Source organism: Bombina bombina, chromosome 3 (assembly GCF_027579735.1).
Source record: "Bombina bombina isolate aBomBom1 chromosome 3, aBomBom1.pri, whole genome shotgun sequence".
In the NCBI taxonomy this organism is placed as follows: Eukaryota; Metazoa; Chordata; class Amphibia; order Anura; family Bombinatoridae; genus Bombina; species Bombina bombina.
The window spans coordinates 263,809,765-263,830,431 of record NC_069501.1 but is presented as its reverse complement, the minus strand read 5'-3'; the positions used below and the strand labels follow the sequence as shown (position 1 = coordinate 263,830,431).

At 37.6% G+C, this 20,667-nt stretch overlaps 1 protein-coding gene across 5 annotated transcripts in view; it reads left to right on the top strand.

Moving 5' to 3' along the window:
* Positions 1-20,667, top strand: part of LOC128653161 (tapasin-related protein) — a 145,479-nt gene that overhangs the window by 111,340 nt on the left and 13,472 nt on the right. For 3 of the 5 annotated variants that reach the window (XM_053706290.1, XM_053706289.1, XM_053706287.1), the window contains one exon: positions 16,014-16,062. The exons of the other annotated variants lie outside the window; for them this stretch is intronic. In XM_053706290.1, coding sequence (XP_053562265.1) covers positions 16,014-16,045 — 32 coding nt within the window. In that variant the 3' untranslated portion in view covers positions 16,046-16,062. The remainder of the gene's footprint in view (positions 1-16,013; positions 16,063-20,667) is intronic. 5 annotated transcript variants of the gene reach the window in all.

Sequence of the window (20,667 nt, the reverse complement as noted above, 5' to 3'; positions counted from 1 at the left end):
CAACGCTGGTATTACAGTTTTTTTTTAAACCTGGCGTTAGCCGCAAAAAGGTGAGCATACAGCAAAATTTAGCTCCACATGTCACCTCAATACCAGCGTTGCTTACGGTAGCGGTAAGCTGGCTAAACGTGCTTGTGCACAATTTCCTCATAGGAAACAATGGGGCTGAGCTGGCTGAAAAAAAACCTAACACCTGCAAAAAAGCAGCGTTCAGCTCCTAACGCAGCCCTATTGTTTCCTATGGGGAAAGAAAAAATATGTATGCACCTAACACCCTAACATGAACCCCGAGTCTAAACACCCCTAATCTTACACTTATTAACCCCTAATCTGCCACCCCCGACATCGTCGCCACCTGCATTATACTATTAACCCCTAATCTGCCGCTCCGGACACCGCCGTCACCTACATTATACTTATAATAATCTGCTGCCCCCAACATCGCCGATACCTACATTATAGTTATTAACCCCTAATCTGCCCCCCCAACGTCGCCGCAACTATATTACATTAATTAACCCCTAATCTGCCGCCACCAACGTCGCCTCCACTATAATAAAGTTATTAACCCCTAAACCTAAGTCTAACCCTAACACCCCCCTAATTTAAATACATCTAAATAAAATAACTACAATTAAATAAATTATTCCTATTTAAAACTAAATACTTACCTATAAAATAAACCATAAGATAGCTACAATATAACTAATAGTTACATTGTAGCTAGCTTATGATTTATTTTTATTTTACAGGCAACTTTGTATTTATTTTAACTAGGTACAATAGTTATTAAATAGTTATTAACTATTTAATAACTACCTAGCAAAAATAAGTACAAAATTACCTGTAAAATAAATCCTAACCTAAGTTACAATTACATCTAACACTACACTATCATTACATAAATTACCTAAACTACCTACTAATAATTACACTTAAATTCAATAAACTAAATTACGAAAAAAAACCCCCCACTAAATTACAGAAAATAAATAATGACCTTGCATTCTATTGGCTGATCCAATCAGCCAATCGGATTGAACTTCAGTCCGATTGGCTGATTAAATCAACTAATCGGATTTTTCCTTCCTTAATTCCGATTGGTTGATAGAATCCTATCAGCCAATCAGAATTCGAGGGACACCATCTTGGATGACGTCATTTAATGGAACCGTCATTCGTCGTTAGCCCGTCGTGCTGGAAGGATGCTCCGCGCCGGATGTCTTCAAGATGGAGTCGCTCCTCGTCGGATGGAAGAAGATAGAAGATGCCGCTTGGATGAAGCCTTCTCCCAGTCCAGATGTCCTCTTCTGCCCGGATAGGATGAAGACTTCTGCCGGTCTGGATGTCCTCTTCTGCCCCATCGGATGAAGACTTCTGGCCGGATCGGATGACTACTTGTGCCCGGCTGGGTGAAGATGGCTCAAGGTAGGGTGATCTTCAATGGGGTAGTGTTAGGTTTTTTAAGGGGGTATTGGGTGGGTTTTAGAGTAGGGGTGTGTGGGTGGTGGGTTATAATGTTGGGGGAGTATTGTATTTTTTTTTTTTACAGGTAAAAGAGCTGATTACTTTGGGGCAATGCCCCGCAAAAGGCCCTTTTAAGGGCTATTTGTAATTTAGTATAGGGTAGGACATTTTATTATTTTGGGGGGCTTTTTTATTTTATTAGGGGGCTTAGATTAGGTGTAATTAGTTAGAACATCTTGTAAAAATGTTTTATTTTCTGTAATTCAGTGTTTGTTTTTTTCGTAATTTAGTTTATTGAATTTAATTGTAATTAATTGTAGGTAGTTTAGGTAATTTATTTAATGATAGTGTAGTGTTAGATGTAATTGTAACTTAGGTTAGGATTTATTTTACAGGTAATTTTGTACTTATTTTTGCTAGGTAGTTATTAAATAGTTAATAACTATTTAATAACTATTGTACCTAGTTAAAATAAATACAAAGTTGCCTGTGAAATAAATATAAATCCTAAGCTAGCTACAATGTAACTATTAGTTATATAGTTGCTAGCTTAGGGTTTATTTTATCGGTAAGTATTTAGTTTTAAATCAGAATAATTTATTTAATTTTGTTAAATTTATTTAGTTTAATTTAAATTATATTTAAGTTAGGGGGGGTTAGGGTTAGGTTTAGACAGGTTTAGGGGTTAATACATTTAATATAGTAGCGGTGACATTGGGGGTGGCAGATTAGGGGTTAATAAATGTAAGTAGGTGTCGGCGATGTTAGGGCAGGCAGATTAGGGGTTAATGAAATTTAACTAGTGTTTGCGAGGCGGGAGTGCGGCGGTTTAGGGGTTAATACATTTATTAAAGCGGCAGCGATGTCCGGTCGGCAGATTAGGGGTTAATAATTGTAGGTAGGTGGCGGCGATCTTGGGGGGGCAGATTAGGGGTTAATAAATATAATGTAGGTGTTGGCGATGTTAGGGGCAGCAGATTAGGGGTTCATAGGTATAATGTAATTGGCGGCGATGTCTGGTCGGCAGATTAGGGTTCAAAAAAATGTATTATAGTGTTTGCGATGTGGGGGAGCCTCGGTTTAGGGGTAATAGGTAGTTTATGGGTGTTAGTGTACTTTTTAGCACTTTAGTTAAGAGTTTTATGTTCCGGCTTTAGCCCATAAAACTCTTAACTACTGACTTTAAAATGCGGTTGGTAAAGGGCAGAGAGCTCCAGTCCGACTCAGACGCCAGCAAGGTGGAGGTGGAGTACTGGTTTGGGCTGGTATCATCAAAGATGAGCTTGTGGGGCCTTTTCGGATTGAGGATGGAGTCAAGCTCAACTCCCAGTCCTACTGCCAGTTTCTGGAAGACACCTTCTTCAAGCAGTGGTACAGGAAGAAGTCTGCATCCTTCAAGAAAAACATGATTTTCATGCAGGACAATGCTCCATCACACGCGTCCAAGTACTCCACAGCATGGCTGGCAAGAAAGGGTATAAAAGAAGAAAATCTAATGACATGGCCTCCTTGTTCACCTGATCTGAACCCCATTGAGAACCTGTGGTCCATCATCAAATGTGAGATTTACAAGGAGGGAAAACAGTACACCTCTCTGAACAGTGTCTGGGAGGCTGTGGTTGCTGCTGCACACAATGTTGATGGTGAACAGATCAAAACACTGACAGAATCCATGGATGGCAGGCTTTTGAGTGTCCTTGCAAAGAAAGGTGGCTATATTGGTCACTGATTTGTTTTTGTTTTGTTTTTGAATGTCAGAAATGTATATTTGTGAATGTTGAGATGTTATATTGGTTTCACTGGTAAAAATAAATAATTGAAATGGGTATATATTTGTTTTTTGTTAAGTTGCCTAATAATTATGCACAGTAATAGTCACCTGCACACACAGATATCCCCCTGGTTTGGCAGCGATGTCCGGTCGGCAGATTAGGGGTTAATAATTGTAGGTAGGTGGCGGCGATCTTGGGGGGGCAGATTAGGGGTTAATAAATATAATGTAGGTGTTGGCGATGTTAGGGGCAGCAGATTAGGGGTTCATAGGTATAATGTAATTGGCGGCGATGTCTGGTCGGCAGATTAGGGTTCAAAAAAATGTATTTATTGTTTGCGATGTGGGGGAGCCTCGGTTTAGGGGTAATAGGTAGTTTATGGGTGTTAGTGTACTTTTTAGCACTTTAGTTAAAAGTTTTATGTTCCGGCTTTAGCCCATAAAACTCTTAACTACTGACTTTAAAATGCGGTTGGTAAAGGGCAGAGAGCTCCAGTCCGACTCAGACGCCAGCAAGGTGGAGGTGGAGTACTGGTTTGGGCTGGTATCATCAAAGATGAGCTTGTGGGGCCTTTTCGGATTGAGGATGGAGTCAAGCTCAACTCCCAGTCCTACTGCCAGTTTCTGGAAGACACCTTCTTCAAGCAGTGGTACAGGAAGAAGTCTGCATCCTTCAAGAAAAACATGATTTTCATGCAGGACAATGCTCCATCACACGCGTCCAAGTACTCCACAGCGTGGCTGGCAAGAAAGGGTATAAAAGAAGAAAATCTAATGACATGGCCTCCTTGTTCACCTGATCTGAACCCCATTGAGAACCTGTGGTCCATCATCAAATGTGAGATTTACAAGGAGGGAAAACAGTACACACTGACAGAATCCATGGATGGCAGGCTTTTGAGTGTCCTTGCAAAGAAAGGTGGCTATATTGGTCACTGATTTGTTTTTGTTTTGTTTTTGAATGTCAGAAATGTATATTTGTGAATGTTGAGATGTTATATTGGTTTCACTGGTAAAAATAAATAATTGAAATGGGTATATATTTGTTTTTTGTTAAGTTGCCTAATAATTATGCACTGTAATAGTCACCTGCACACACAGATATCCCCCTAAAATAGCTATAACTAAAAACAAACTAAAAACTACTTCCAAAACTATTCAGCTTTGATATTAATGAGTTTTTTGGGTTCATTGAGAACATGGTTGTTGTTCAATAATAAAATTAATCCTCAAAAATACAACTTGCCTAATAATTCTGCACTCCCTGTATTGAGAATAGAGCATAGATGCCTCTTTTTGACCACTTTGTTAGGAGATAATATGATAAAACATATAGAAACATACGGCTAGATTATGAGTTTTTGTCGGTAAGGCTTGTGGCTCTAACGCTCCTTTTTTTCCCACCACTCCCTTAAGCCAACGCTGGTATTACAGTTTTTTTTTAAACCTGGCGTTAGCCGCAAAAAGGTGAGCATACAGCAAAATTTAGCTCCACATGTCACCTCAATACCAGCGTTGCTTATGGTAGCGGTAAGCTGGCTAAACGTGCTTGTGCACAATTTCCTCATAGGAAACAATGGGGCTGAGCTGGCTGAAAAAAAAACCTAACACCTGCAAAAAAGCAGCGTTCAGCTCCTAACGCAGCCCTATTGTTTCCTATGGGGAAAGAAAAAATATGTCTGCACCTAACACCCTAACATGAACCCCGAGTCTAAACACCCCTAATCTTACACTTATTAACCCCTAATCTGCCACCCCCGACATCGTCGCCACCTGCATTATACTATTAACCCCTAATCTGCCGCTCCGGACACCGCCGTCACCTACATTATACTTATAAACCCCTAATCTGCTGCCCCCAACATCGCCGATACCTACATTATAGTTATTAACCCCTAATCTGCCCCCCCAACGTCGCTGCAACTATATTACATTAATTAACCCCTAATCTGCCGCCACCAACGTCGCCTCCACTATAATAAAGTTATTAACCCCTAAACCTAAGTCTAACCCTAACACCCCCCTAATTTAAATACATCTAAATAAAATAACTACAATTAAATAAATTATTCCTATTTAAAACTAAATACTTACCTATAAAATAAACCATAAGATAGCTACAATATAACTAATAGTTACATTGTAGCTAGCTTATGATTTATTTTTATTTTACAGGCAACTTTGTATTTATTTTAACTAGGTACAATAGTTATTAAATATTTATTAACTATTTAATAACTACCTTGCAAAAATAAGTACAAAATTACCTGTAAAATAAATCCTAACCTAAGTTACAATTACATCTAACACTACACTATCATTACATAAATTACCTAAACTACCTACTATTAATTACACTTAAATTCAATAAACTAAATTACGAAAAAAAAAACCCCACTAAATTACAGAAAATAAATAATGACCTTGCATTCTATTGGCTGATCCAATCAGCCAATCAGATTGAACTTCAGTCCGATTGGCTGATTAAATCAACTAATCGGATTTTTCCTTCCTTAATTCCGATTGGTTGATAGAATCCTATCAGCCAATCAGAATTCGAGGGACACCATCTTGGATGACGTCATTTAATGGAACCGTCATTCGTCGTTAGCCCGTCGTGCTGGAAGGATGCTCCGCGCCGGATGCCTTCAAGATGGAGTCGCTCCTCGTCGGATGGAAGAAGATAGAAGATGCCGCTTGGATGAAGCCTTCTCCCAGTCCAGATGTCCTCTTCTGCCCGGATAGGATGAAGACTTCTGCCGGTCTGGATGTCCTCTTCTGCCCCATCGGATGAAGACTTCTGGCCGGATCGGATGACTACTTGTGCCCGGCTGGGTGAAGATGGCTCAAGGTAGGGTGATCTTCAATGGGGTAGTGTTAGGTTTTTTAAGGGGGTATTGGGTGGGTTTTAGAGTAGGGGTGTGTGGGTGGTGGGTTATAATGTTGGGGGAGTATTGTATTTTTTTTTTTACAGGTAAAAGAGCTGATTACTTTGGGGCAATGCCCCGCAAAAGGCCCTTTTAAGGGCTATTTGTAATTTAGTATAGGGTAGGGCATTTTATTATTTTGGGGGGCTTTTTTATTTTATTAGGGGGCTTAGATTAGGTGTAATTAGTTAGAACATCTTGTAAAAATGTTTTATTTTCTGTAATTCAGTGTTTGTTTTTTTCGTAATTTAGTTTATTGAATTTAATTGTAATTAATTGTAGGTAGTTTAGGTAATTTATTTAATGATAGTGTAGTGTTAGATGTAATTGTAACTTAGGTTAGGATTTATTTTACAGGTAATTTTGTACTTATTTTTGCTAGGTAGTTATTAAATAGTTAATAACTATTTAATAACTATTGTACCTAGTTAAAATAAATACAAAGTTGCCTGTGAAATAAATATAAATCCTAAGCTAGCTACAATGTAACTATTAGTTATATAGTAGCTAGCTTAGGGTTTATTTTATCGGTAAGTATTTAGTTTTAAATCAGAATAATTTATTTAATTTTGTTAAATTTATTTAGTTTAATTTAAATTATATTTAAGTTAGGGGGGTTTAGGGTTAGGTTTAGACAGGTTTAGGGGTTAATACATTTAATATAGTAGCGGTGACATTGGGGGTGGCAGATTAGGGGTTAATAAATGTAAGTAGGTGTCGGCGATGTTAGGGCAGGCAGATTAGGGGTTAATGAAATTTAACTAGTGTTTGCGAGGCGGGAGTGCGGCGGTTTAGGGGTTAATACATTTATTAAAGCGGCAGCGATGTCCGGTCGGCAGATTAGGGGTTAATAATTGTAGGTAGGTGGCGGCGATCTTGGGGGGGCAGATTAGGGGTTAATAAATATAATGTAGGTGTTGGCGATGTTAGGGGCAGCAGATTAGGGGTTCATAGGTATAATGTAAGTGGCGGCGATGTCTGGTCGGCAGATTAGGGTTCAAAAAAATGTATTATAGTGTTTGCGATGTGGGGGAGCCTCGGTTTAGGGGTAATAGGTAGTTTATGGGTGTTAGTGTACTTTTTAGCACTTTAGTTAAGAGTTTTATGTTCCGGCTTTAGCCCATAAAACTCTTAACTACTGACTTTAAAATGCGGTAGACGTCTTGACAGGAGAGGGTCTACCGCTCACTTCTTCCAAGACTCGTAATACCAGCTTTAGGCAAATCCCATTAAAAATATAGGATACTCAATTGATGTAAGGGAATTTGCGGTAGCCTCGAGTCGCGGATGAAAAGTGAGCGGTACACCTGTACCTGTCAGACTCGTAATACCAGCGGGCGTTAAAAAGCAGCGTTGGGACCTCTCAACGCTGCTTTTTTAAGGCTAACGCAAGACTCGTAGTCTAGGCGATAGATTTTGACGGCAGATAAGAACCATAGGCCCAGCAAGTCTGCCTGATATTTCCTAAAAGTATAAATGTATCTAGTTCATAGGATAGCCTTCTGCTTATCCCAGGCTTTCTTAAAGTTACCACTTATGGAAGTTTATTCCATGAATCAATCACCCCTTCATGTGGATTTTTCTTCCCTAAATGCATAATTTTGCACTTTGCAGTGTTGAACTTTAGATCTCAGTCATTTGTCCAATCCTCCAATTGTTGTATATCACTTCTCATTTTGTCTACTTCCCTGGAACATGTAGTTTACAAATTTTATAATCATCTGCAAATAGACATACATTCCCTTGTAGCCCTCTGCTGATATCGCTAATAAATATGTTAAACAAAACAGGTCCCAGAGACTCCTGAGGAACACCACTAGTAACTGCCCCCTCTGCTGAATGTACTTGATTTACTAAGACACTTTCACCTAAATTACGAGTTTTGCGTTACAGTTTAACGCTGAAAAAATGGCCATTTCAGTGTAAAAACAGTAACGCAGTCAATTCAAGTCTTGTCGGCATAGCTATACAGCAAGCATTTTAGCCTGTAACACAACGTCAATCCCGCACTCAAAAAAATTATGTTTTTGTGTGGGATTTCCATAGCGCTGGTATTACAGGTTGTGTGGTCCGGCTAAAATGCTTGCATTCCAGCCTATACCGACACGATCCGTTCCGCCATCTGAGACCAGTAGTTATGAGTTTTGCGCAACAAAACTGTTACACAAAACTCATAACTAAAATGTTACAAAGTACACTAACACTCATAAACTACCTATTAACCCCTATTCTGCCGTCCTCCCACATTGCAAAACTATATTAAACTTATTAACCCCTAATCTCCCGCTCCCGACATTGCCGTTACTTTATTATAGTGTTGGCGATGTTGGGGTGCGGGGAAATAGAGGTTAATAACTTTATTATAGTGGCGGCGATGTGAGGGAGCGGCGGAATAGGGGTTAATAACTTTTATTAGTGTCGGCTATGTCGGGAGTGGCAGATTAGGGGTTAATAACTTTATTTTGGTGTCGACGATGTCAGGGGCAGCAGATTAGGGGTGTTTAGACTTGGGGTTTATGTCAGGGTGTTAGGTTTAAACGTAAAAAAAATTTCCCCATAGACATCAATGGGGTTGCGTTACGGCGAACACCATTCCGTGCTTCAGGTGTTAGTTTTTTTCTTCTTCTCTCCATTGATGTCTATGGGGAAAGCGTGCACAAGCACGTATTCTCAGCCCTTGGATTTTGTGCGGTATGGAGCTCATCGCCACCGTATCACACGCACAAGTCGGCTTTTTAGAAACTTCTAATGGCAGCGATATATAGAGAGTGAAATAACGCAACTTTTGTTGCATTTGTTTCGCACCCTCTATAGCGCAAAACTTGTAATCTAGGTGTTTGTTTTCTGTCCTTAAGCCAGCATTCTACCCAGTTCACAATTTTTGCAACCAGACCAAGGAGATAAAGTTTGTAAAATTATTTTGTGTCAAATGCTTTGCTGAAATAAAGATGTTACATCGACTGTTCCACCCTGGTCTAATACTTTTGTTACATAATCAAAGAAGTCAATTAGCTTAGTCTGACATGATCTCCCTGAAGAAAAACCATACTGATTTTGGTTCTCTTAATTGTTTGTCTTTATGTAAGTCATAATTCTTTCTTTTAAGAGACTTTCCATTAATTTCCCTACTACTGAAGTTAAAGGGACAGACATACTCCAGAATTTTTATTGTTTAAAAAGATAGATAATCCCTTTATTACCCATTCACCAGTTTTACACTAATACCAACACAGTTATATTAATTTACTTCTAACCTCTGTGATTACCTTGTATCAAAGGCTATGCAGACTGCCCCCTAATTTCAGTTCTTTTGACAGACTTGCATTTTAGCCAATTAGTGCTCTCTGATAAGTAAATCCATGGGAGTGAGCACAATGTTATCTATATGGCACACACAAATTGACACCCTTTAGCTTGGAAAAACTGTCAAATGCATTCAGAGGCGGCCATTAATGGCTTAGAAATTAGCATATGACCCTTCCTAGGTTTAGCTTTCAACAAAAAATACTAAGAGAACAAATCAAATTTGATGATAAAAGTAAATGGGAAAGTTGTTTAAGATTACATGCCCTATCTGAATCACAAAAGTTTAATTTGGACTAGACTTTCCCTTTAAACTATTTGGCCTGTATTTACCAGATTTTCCCTACTGCCTTTTTTTTAAGAGGTTCCCTATTCTCCAATCATCTGTAACAACTCCTGTCAATAGTGACTGATTAAACAGATCAGTTAATGGGGCAGTTAGCACAGATTGAAGTTCCACTAAAACCCTTAGATGAATATTATCAGGACCCACTGAGTTTTTTACATTTATTTTTGATATTGCCATTTAAACCTCATCCTCTGTAAAATCATTAGTGCTAAATTCATTTCCATTTTTTGTAGCATCCCTTAATGTAGACATTCTATCTTCTAATTATTTATCAATTCTTAAATGGAGATTACAAAAGAAAACTGATACAATACATAATACAGTATCAATATGAGTATATTTCAAAAGAAAAATAAATTTGTAGGTGTCATTATTAAAGCATATAGTACTGTAGTTCCTACTTGAGAAATTTTTACATTTTATAACCAAAAACTAACTAAAAGAAAAAAACGTAACTAACAAACAGCTAGATTACGAGTTATGCGCGCTATAAGGAAATTAATGAACGCAACAAAAATTGCGTTATTTAACCCCCTATAGTGCAGCCAATACAAGTTTTGAAAAACCCGGCTTGTGCGTGCGATATGGTGCTTTTAAGCTCCATACTGCACAAAAAACAAACACTGTTTTGACGTGCTTGTACACGCTTTCCCCATAGACATCAATGGGGAGAGCGGGTCAGAAAAAAGTCTAACACCTGGGATTGCGGAAAGAAAAGCTACGTAACGCAGCTCCATTGATGTCTATGGGGAAAAAAAAATTAACGTTTAAACCTAACACCCTTACATAAACCCTGAGTCTAAACACCCCTAATCTGCTGCCTCAGACATCACCAGCACCTACATAATGTAATTAACCCCTAATCTGCCACTCCCGATATCGCCGCCACCTAAATAAAGTTATTAACCGCTAATCTGCCGCTCCCAATATTTCCACCACCTAAATAAAGCTATTAAGCCCTAATCCGCCACACCACAACATCGCCGCCACTATATTAAAGTTATTAACCCCTATTCCGCCGCACCCCAACATCGCAGACACTAAATAAACCTATTAACCCCTAAACCGCCAGCCCCCCACATCGCAACAACCTAAATTAATCTATATTGACCCCTAAACCTAACCCTAAACCTAACACCCCTTAACTTTAACATAATTCAATTAGAGCTAAACTAAAGTTCCAATTATTAACTAAATAATAGTATAATAAATACTTACCTGTGAAATAAAACCTAAACTAGCTGCAATATAACTAGTAGTTATATTGTAGCTAGCTTAGGTTTTATTTTTATTTCACAGGTAAGTTTGTATTTATTTTACCTAGGTAGACTAGTTAGTAAATAGTTATTAACTATTTACTAACTACCTAGTTAAAATAAATACAAACTTACCTGTCAAATAAAACCTAACCTGCCTTACACTAAAACCTAATATTACAAAAAATAAAAAACCTACCATTACAAAAAATAAAAAACCTACCATTACAAAAAATAACAAACGAAATTATCCATAAAAATAAAAAATATTCCTATTCCAATACCCTTTTAAAAAAAAAAACACCACAAAATAAAAAAGACTAATCTAGAATAAACTACCAAGGGCTCTTAAAAGGGCCTTGCCCTAAAGTTAACAGCTCTTTTTCTACAAAAGAAAACAAACACCCCCTAACGGTATACAAAGCCCCATCCCCCAAACCCACAAAATAAAAATAAAGTAAAACCTAATCTACCCATTGCCCTAAAAAGGGCATTTGTATGGGCATTGCCCTTAAAAGGGCATTTAGCTCTTTTGCTGCCCAAGCTCTAATCTAAAAATAAAAACCCATCCCAAAATGAAAAAAATACATTACACAAAATAAACAAATTATCAAAAATAATAAACATTATTCCTATTCTAATACCCATTTAAAAAAACAACTAATTAGACTACGAGGGAAAGGAGAAGATTAAAATTAAAAATCGTTGTGGAATACCTAGTAACCTGCTGAATATCCATACCTGTTGCTCTCTTACAACAACATACCAGAGATCCTATTAGTTACTTGTTGTAATTTCTATTGTTTTATATTTGTTGCACTCTTATTTTTCCTCAATAAGTCTCAATATATTTTATCTAATGTGTATGGAAACTTAGAATGTACGCTAAAGATATGCCTATGTTTTTCTTAGATGTTATCTTTGTAATGCCTTTATTGCAGATTCATATACACAGACACACATCCCCAGGTTTCATATCCCACATGTATTTCCCTCTACCTATTAGGTCACAAAGAACTATATACCGGTATATCCCCTCAACATACCAGATATCTATGCTTTTATAGGATAGTAACCCCTCTGACTATACCTGTTTCGGCCATTAAATTCCCTAGACACGTTCCCCCCCTCCCCTTCCAATTTTTGAGCAGCTCTTGTCTGCTGATTTCCCCCTTACTTGTTTTCATATGGTCCATAAGTGACCGCCAAGTAACTATCATTCGCCATTTAGTCTATATTCCACTGAGCTCATGAGTGGCTCTTTCTATAGTTACTCCATCTCTACACTTATAATGAAAAATGAGGTTTCATTGATGTTTATGTTATCTTTTTGTAATGTATATTTTGTCTACTAATATTGGAACTACCTTAATAAATATACAAGACTTTTATGTTCTAATTAGCGTACAGCAGTTATTGAAATCAGATATTAGCCTGTTGTATAATCTCTCAACTGTCTTGATCTGTTAATACCTTGTACTTTCTCCGTTATCTACTATGTTAATGCACAAAAAACCTCAATAAAAAAACTTATTATAAAAATTAAAAAAACAAAAAAAAACAACAACAACTAATCTAGAATAAACTACCAATAGAATGGCTGATTTGAACAGCCAATAAGATTTTAGCAGCTCTAATTCCTATTGTTTGATTTAAATTTTTCAGCCAATAGTATGCAAGGGACGCCATCTTGAATCGCATACCTTGCATTGAAGATTCAGTGTACGGCGGCGACCATATGAAGAGGATGCTCTGCGCCAGATGTCTTCAGGATGGACCCGCAACACGACGCCAGGATCAAGATAGAAGATGCCGCCTGGATGAAGATAGAAGAAGCCGCCTGGATGAAGACTTCTCGCCGCCTGGATGAGGACTTCACCGCCTGGATGAAGATACAAGAGGCCGTCTGGATGAAGACTTCTTGTCGCCTGGATGAAGATAGAAGAGTAAGTGGATCATCGGAGGTTAGTGTTAGGTTTATTTTTAGGTGTTTTTGGGTGTGTTTTTTTAGATTAGGGTTTGGGCTATTCCTAAACAAGCTAAATGCCCTTTTAAGGGCAATGCCCATGCAAATGCCCTTTTCAGGGCAATGGGTAGCTTAGGTTTTTGTTAGAGTTAGGTTTTTTTATTTTGAGGGGTTGGTTGGGTGGTGGGTTTTACTGTTGAGGTGGTAAAACAGGTACAGGTAAAAGAGCTGTTTAACTTAGGGTAATACCCTACAAAAGGCCCTTTTTTATTTTGATAGGACTATTAGATTAGGTGTAATTCTTTTTTATTTTGGATAATTTGTTATTTGTTATTTAGTGTTTGTTATTTTTTGTAATTTAGTCTTTTTATTTTTTGTAATTAGATAGTTTGTAATTTTTTTAGTGTAGTGTTAGAATTTTTTAAATTTGTATTTTAGTTTAATTTAATTGGTAGTTAGTTTAATTTTAGTTAAATAGTTATATTAGTTTAATTGTTAGTTTAAACTTTGTTATTTTAATTTGACAGGTAACTTTTAATTTAAGATAGGGAAATTATCTTAATCTAAAGTTAGGGGGCGTTAGGTTTAGGGGTTAATAGTTTATTTTAGTATATTTCATTGTGGGGGGCTTGCGGTTTAGGGGTTAATAGGTTTATTATAGTGGCGGCGATGTAGGGCTTAATAACTTAATATAGTGGGGGCGATGTGGGCGGATGGCAGATTAGGGGTTAATTATATTAAATAGTGTTTGCAATGCGGGAGTGAGGGCAGCGTTTTGGGGTTAATACGTTTATTATAGTGGTGACAATGTCAGGGACTACTAAGGGCAAGTGGCGCTCTAACTGTAACACACAAGCAATATGGGGTATTTTGCAGCTCTTTAACAGGTTAGCTCAACAAAGAAGTTGCTAAAAACTACATTTAACAGTACAGTTACACTCAAAATAACACTGTCTGATAAAAAATATTTTTTAAAATTGCATAAAACGTTATAAGAGCTCAAAGATATGTGTTCTCAGGTGCTATATGTATATATGTATTTATGTGTTTATATATGTATTTAAAGACATATACACATATATACATAAATATATATGTGTGTGTGTGTGTGTGTGCGCGTGCATTGGAACCCTTTGCAATCAAATACCTAAAAACATGGAAAGTAGTTTTATTCAATATTAATATTTAAGGATGGTTTTAACTATGTATTTACTGTTAATATTTAACATTCCACTGTTCTTCGCATAGGGGAATATGTTCTAAGTATTTTTAAATAGATATTCATATATATACAGGTATATATATTTTATAAATATATATATATATATATTTTACCAAAATTCAACCCCTGCAACGTTCCTTCATTTCTCACACAACTGCAGGAAAGTGGTAAGTGTTATTTTATCAGCTATTAAATTATAAATGTGGGAAACAGAATAAACCCTTCTTCATAGTTTGTCAGTATTGGCGATAATTTTGCAATCTAGGCCATCTGATAAAAGTTTGCGTACATAATGTAGGCTCTGGAAGTACACAGAGGTTCTATTACGAGGAGGCCGAATTTAAGTTGTTAGTCTGGGAGAGAGGGAGGTTGATTAGTGTTTAGCTACTGTGGTTAAGCCACATTCCTCCTATAATGTAAACGTTATAGCGGTCATGCCAGACAATAACGTAGGGTTTCCCCGTAAATCGGCTAGATTACGTGCAAGTGATAATATCACTGCACTTTGTAATACCACAAGAGTGCGCTTCCATACGCTCCTATGGGAGCCTCGTTCTGATGCCATTAGAGACAGCATCAGAACCTTGCACATTGAAGGGGGTAAGTAGCGCAGCAATGGGCAGCATTTTGAAATGTATATGAATATATACATATAGGGGCATATTTATCAAAGTGCGAGCAGACATAATACGATGTAGCGTATCATGTCCACTGCACATCAATGCATACGCTGTCGGCATTTATCATTGCACACACAGTTCACCAGAACTGCTTGTGCAATACCGCCCCCTGCAGATTTGCGGCCAATCGGCCACTAGCAGGGGGTGTCAATCAACCCAATCGTATTCGATCGGGTTGATTTCTGTCCGCCACCTCAAAACAGGCGGACAAGTTATGGAGCAGCGGTCTTTGGAGCTTGATAATACGGCCCATAATATCTGGTTAATTTTCAGAGCACTTGTAATTATTTGCTGGTTAATTCTTGCGCTCCTGCAAATGGGCAAATTTGTGAACATAGATCAATCCAGATTTATCTAGGATTTACGTGTCCTGATACTATCCCTAATTGTTCAAATATTGAGAAGAATGTGGGAATCATGCTGGTTGGGTTTTGTAAGTATAATAGCAAACTATCATCATATAAGTATAGATGAAATGAGTGAGTCCCAATTTTAATGCTTTCCAAGGTCTCTCTGATATAAATGGCTCAATTGCTAAGTTAAAAAGCAGTGAGAGTGGGCAGCCCTGATGGGTGTCTGACTCCAGGAAGAAAAGTCTGGGAAACCTCACCGTTAAGGAAATAGGCGAATGCACATGAATATAGTGAATGAATGAGATTATGGAAATCACCTTTGATTCCGAACCATAAAAATAGAATGTTATGAATTTATGACATTCTTTAAACCTGCCATTACTGCAGTTTTTCTTTTTTCCACTTTCTTTCAATGAAAATAGAATTTTAAGAATTCTTGACATTCTATAAACCTACCACTGCTGTTAGTTTGTCTTATTCTTTATTCCTTCAGTTCTGTGAATTTCACACTTTAACCTTCTGAAACTCATTTACAATAATCCATTTACTAATAAATTAATTTCAAGTATTTGGGATTTGAACTGTACAACTGTGCTGTTTGTAACATACTATTCAGGTTGTCTCTTGGAAATCAGCTTTTTAGAATATTAGTTTCAAAATTCTTGACAAGGTAAGGTAATTATGCATTAATCCTAAAATGTATGCTCTTTTATATTTAGAGAAAGCCATATTAAGAAGAAAGCCATGTTAGAAAAAGTCTCATTACAGGTAAGACACCATGTCATTTTAAATAACACTGAGTTCTTCAAATCTTCCCAATATTGGGATCCATTCTAATCAATTAGAAAAGCAATGGGTGTGTTCTGTTTTTTAATCAGTTAGATGTGGCTTAGATTTGAAAATTCCACAAAAAGACACACAAGACACTTGACAGACTCCTCTAACAGATGGGTATAGACTATAAATATATCTGCAGTTTAAATGAAGGATGCATGCTTGCATATCTTTTTCCAAAAAACTATTTCAAGTAGCTGAGAATTTTTCTGGATGAGGGGCTTGCACCACTCTGCTTGTTTGCCTTTTTTCCTAGCAATATAATCCCATATTACTTTCTAAGTTTGTGTTCACTCTCACAACAGAAACAATCACCTAGATTACGAGTTTTGCGTTAGAAGCTGTGCGGTGCTAACGAGCAGTTTATGCTCACCGCTCACTTACAGACAGCGCTGGTATTACAGGTTTTGACTAACTGGGCATTAACCGCAAAAAAATGAGCAAAGAGCAAAATGTAGCTCCACATCTCACTTCAATACCAGCGCTGCTTAAGTCAGCGGTGAGCTGCTAAAACGTGCTTGTGCACGATTTCCCCATAGGAATCAATGGGGGAGAGCCGGCTGAAAAAAAACCTAACACCTGCAAAAAAGCAGCGTAAAGCTCCTAACGCAGCCCCATTGATTCCTAATGGGAAACACATTTTATGTCTACACCTAACACCCTAACATGAACTCCGAGTCTAAACACCCCTAATATTACACTTATTAACCTCTAATCTGCTGCCCCCGACATCACTGACACCTGCATTATATTATTAACCCCTAATCTGCCTCCGGACACCACCGCCACCTACATTATAGTTATGAACCCCTAATCTGTCACTCCTAATGTCGCCGCAACCTAACTACATTTATTAACCCCTTTGTATTTATTTTAACTAGGTACAGTAGTTATTAAATAGTTATTAACTATTTAATAACTACCTAGTTAAAATAAAGACAAATTTACCTGTAAAATAAAACCTAACCTAAGTTATAGTTACACCTAACACTACACTATAATTAAATACATTAACTAAATTAAATACAATTAAATAAAATTATCTAAAGTACGAAAAAAACCCCACTAAATTACAGAAAATAATAAAATAATTACAATATTTTTAAACTAATTACATCTACTCTAATCCCCCTAACAAAATAAAAAAGCCCCCCAAAATAAAAAAAGCCCTACACTAATTTACAAATAGCACTTAAAAGGGCCTTTTGCGGGGCATTGCCCCAAAGTAATCAGCTCTTTAACCTGTAAATAAAAAGTACAAATACCCCCCCAACATTAAAACCCACCACCCACACAACCAACCCTACTCTAAAACCCACCCAGTACCCCCTTAAAAAAAACCTAACACTAACCCCTTGAAGATTACCCTACCGTGAGACGTCTTCACCCAACCGGGCAGAAGTGGTCCTCCAGACGGGCAGAAGTCTTCATCCAGACGGCATCTTCTATCTTCATCCATCCGGCGCGGAGCGGGTCCATCTTCAAGACATCTGACGGGGAGCATCCTCTTCATCCGGAGTCTTCTTCATCAATAACAGTTCCTCATCCAAGATGGCGTCCCTTCAATTCCGATTGGCTGATAGAATTCTATCAGCCAATCGGAATTAAGGTAGGAAAAATCCTATTGGTTGATGCAATCAGCCAATAGGATTGAAGTTCAATCCTATTGGCTGATCCAATCAGCCAATAGGATTGAGCTCGCATTCAATTGGCTGTTCCAGTCAGCCAATAGAATTCTATCAGCCAATCTTGTAATTTGTTTATTATTTTCTGTAATTTAGTTGTTTTTTTTTCGTACTTTAGATAATTTTTTTCAAATTGTAATTAATTGTATTTAGTTTAGGTAATTAATTTAATTGTAGTGTTAGGTGTAATTGTAACTTAGGTTAGGTTTTATTTTACAGGTAAATTTGTCTTTATTTTAACTAGGATGTCCGGTTCGGCAGATTAGGGGTTAAAAATTTTATTTTAGTGTTTGCGATGTGGGGGGGCCTCGGTTTAGGGGTTAATAGGTATTTTATGGGTGTTAGTGTATTTTTAGCACTTTAGTTAAGAGTTTTATGCTACGGCGTTGTAGTGTAAAACTCCTAACTACTGACTTTAAAATGCGGTACCAGGCTTGACAGGAGAGGGTCTACCGCTCACTTTTGGTCAGACTCGTAATACCGACGCTATGCAAGTCCCATTGAAAAAAAGGATACGTAAGTGGATTTGCAGAATTTCCAAGTCTGGCCAAAAAAGTGAGCGGTACACCTGTACCTTCAAGACTCTTAATACCAGCCGGCGTTAAAAAGCAGCGTTGGGACCGGCCAACGCTGCTTTTTAACCCTAAAGCACAACTCGTAATCTAGTCGAATGAAAATACATATTTATATTTTACATAATATAAATATTTTATTTTATTCTAGCTCACTTAAAACTGTAAGCCTTGAAAAGCAGAGTGGGATAGGCTTGTGGACAGAAATTAGCACTTCCATTAGATATTTTGGAAATTAAATCTATAAACCTTGCATATCTCAAGATAATGGGGCCTATTTACCAAATGTGCGAGCGGACATGATACAAAGTAGCGTATCATGTCCGCTGCACATCGATAAATGCCGACAGCACACGCTGTCGGCATTTATCATTGCACCAGCAGTTCTTGTGAACTGCTGGTGCAATGCCACCCCCTGCAGATTTGCAGCCAATAGCTAGCAGGGGGTGTCAATCAACCCGATCGTATTCGGTTGGGTTGATTACTGTCCACGGCCTCAGAGCAGGTGGAGAAGTTATGGAGCAGCAGTCTTTTAGCACTGGTGGTTTTAATGGTGCTAGAATCAGATTGTCCACTAGAGTTAATTCCATCTTGAAGGTCCATCAGAGCTGATGCTCTAAGCATAAGGAGACTTTATTCTTTGGTGTATATTTCTGCTTTTTTTAGATTTATTCTTAAATGTTGAATAAAAAAAAGCAGAAGCCATAACAATTTCTCCATCCATTTTCATGGTCCAGCTGGAAGCCTCAAACATTTTCACCCATAGTAAACGCTGGAATTTTGTATTTTGTTGAAGTTAGAGCCCAAGAGAGATTAAGCGTATTGAAGTATAACTTACAAAATGTAAATAAACACAAAATTAAAGTTTGTAAAGAAAACTGTACAGCATTTAACTCACCTTGTGTCCCTCCTATGCACATTTTGTGCCACACTAGCTTTACAGGTCACATTACTATAGAATAACTCACTCCAATACATACAGAAAGAGAAGCACTCTACCAGGAACGAACACCAGCTTGATAGCTTGTTCTAAGGCAAGTTACCACCCAGGAGCATCCTCTTAGCCTTACTCACTCACTCCACTGTTACTGCATTCCACTGATAAACACATTAATAGTCCTCAAGCATACATAAAGAGAAGTTCTAGACCAGGAATAAACAACAGCAAGTAGATAGTACTCAAACCATTAATTCCTACAAACAGATTACAAGTTGTGGTACAGAAACAGTCTGAGATTAATTGTTAAAGGGACATGAAACCCCCAAAAATTCCTTCATGATTCAGATAGAGAATACAATTTTAAACAACTTTCTAATTTACTTCTTTTATCTCATTTTTTTCATTCTCTTGGTATCATTTGTTGAAGAAACAGCAATACACTACTGGTTTCTAACTGAACACATGAATCATCCAATAGAATGAGAGCTGCTTACATCCTATTGGCTGATTTGAACAGCCAATAGGATTTTAGCAGCTCTAATTCCTATTGGCTGATTCAAATTTTTCAGCAAATAGGAATGCAAGGTACGCCATTTTGAAACTGCTCCCTTGCATTAAAGATTCAGTGTACGGCGGCAACGGTATGAAGAGGATGCCCCGCGCCGAATGTCTTTAGGATGGACCCACTCCGCGCTACCGGGATCAAGATAGAAGATGCCGCCTGGATGAAGATAGAAGAGGCCACCTGGATGATGGAGACTTCTCGCCGCCTAGATGAAGATCGTTCAAGCAGGACTTCAAAAACTGTAAGTGGATTGTCTGGGGTAAATGTTATGTTTTTTTAAGTGTTTTTTGGGTGGGTTTTTTTTTTAGATTAGGGTTTGGGCAGCAAAAGAGCTAAATGCCCTTTTAAGGTCAATGCCCATACAAATGCCCTTTTCAGGGCAATGGGTAGATTAGGTTTTTTAGATATTTTTTTTTATTTTGGGGGGGTGGGGGTTTGTAATGTTAGTGGGTCTTTGTATTTTTTTTTCAGGTAAAAGAGCTGTTTAACTTTTAAGGGCTATTGGTAGTTTATTCTAGATTAGGTTTTTTAATTTGGGGTGTTCTTTTTTAAATGGGTATTAGAATAGGAATCATTTTTATTATTTTTGATAATTTGTTTGTTATTTTGTGTAATGTTTTTATTTCGTTTTGGGGTGGGTATTTATTTTTAGATTAGGGCTTGGGCAGCAAAATAGCTAAATGCCCTTTTAAGGGCAATGCCCCTACAAATGCCCTTTTCAGGGCAATGGGTAGACTAGGTTTTACTTTATTTTTATTTTGTGTGTTTGGGGGGTGG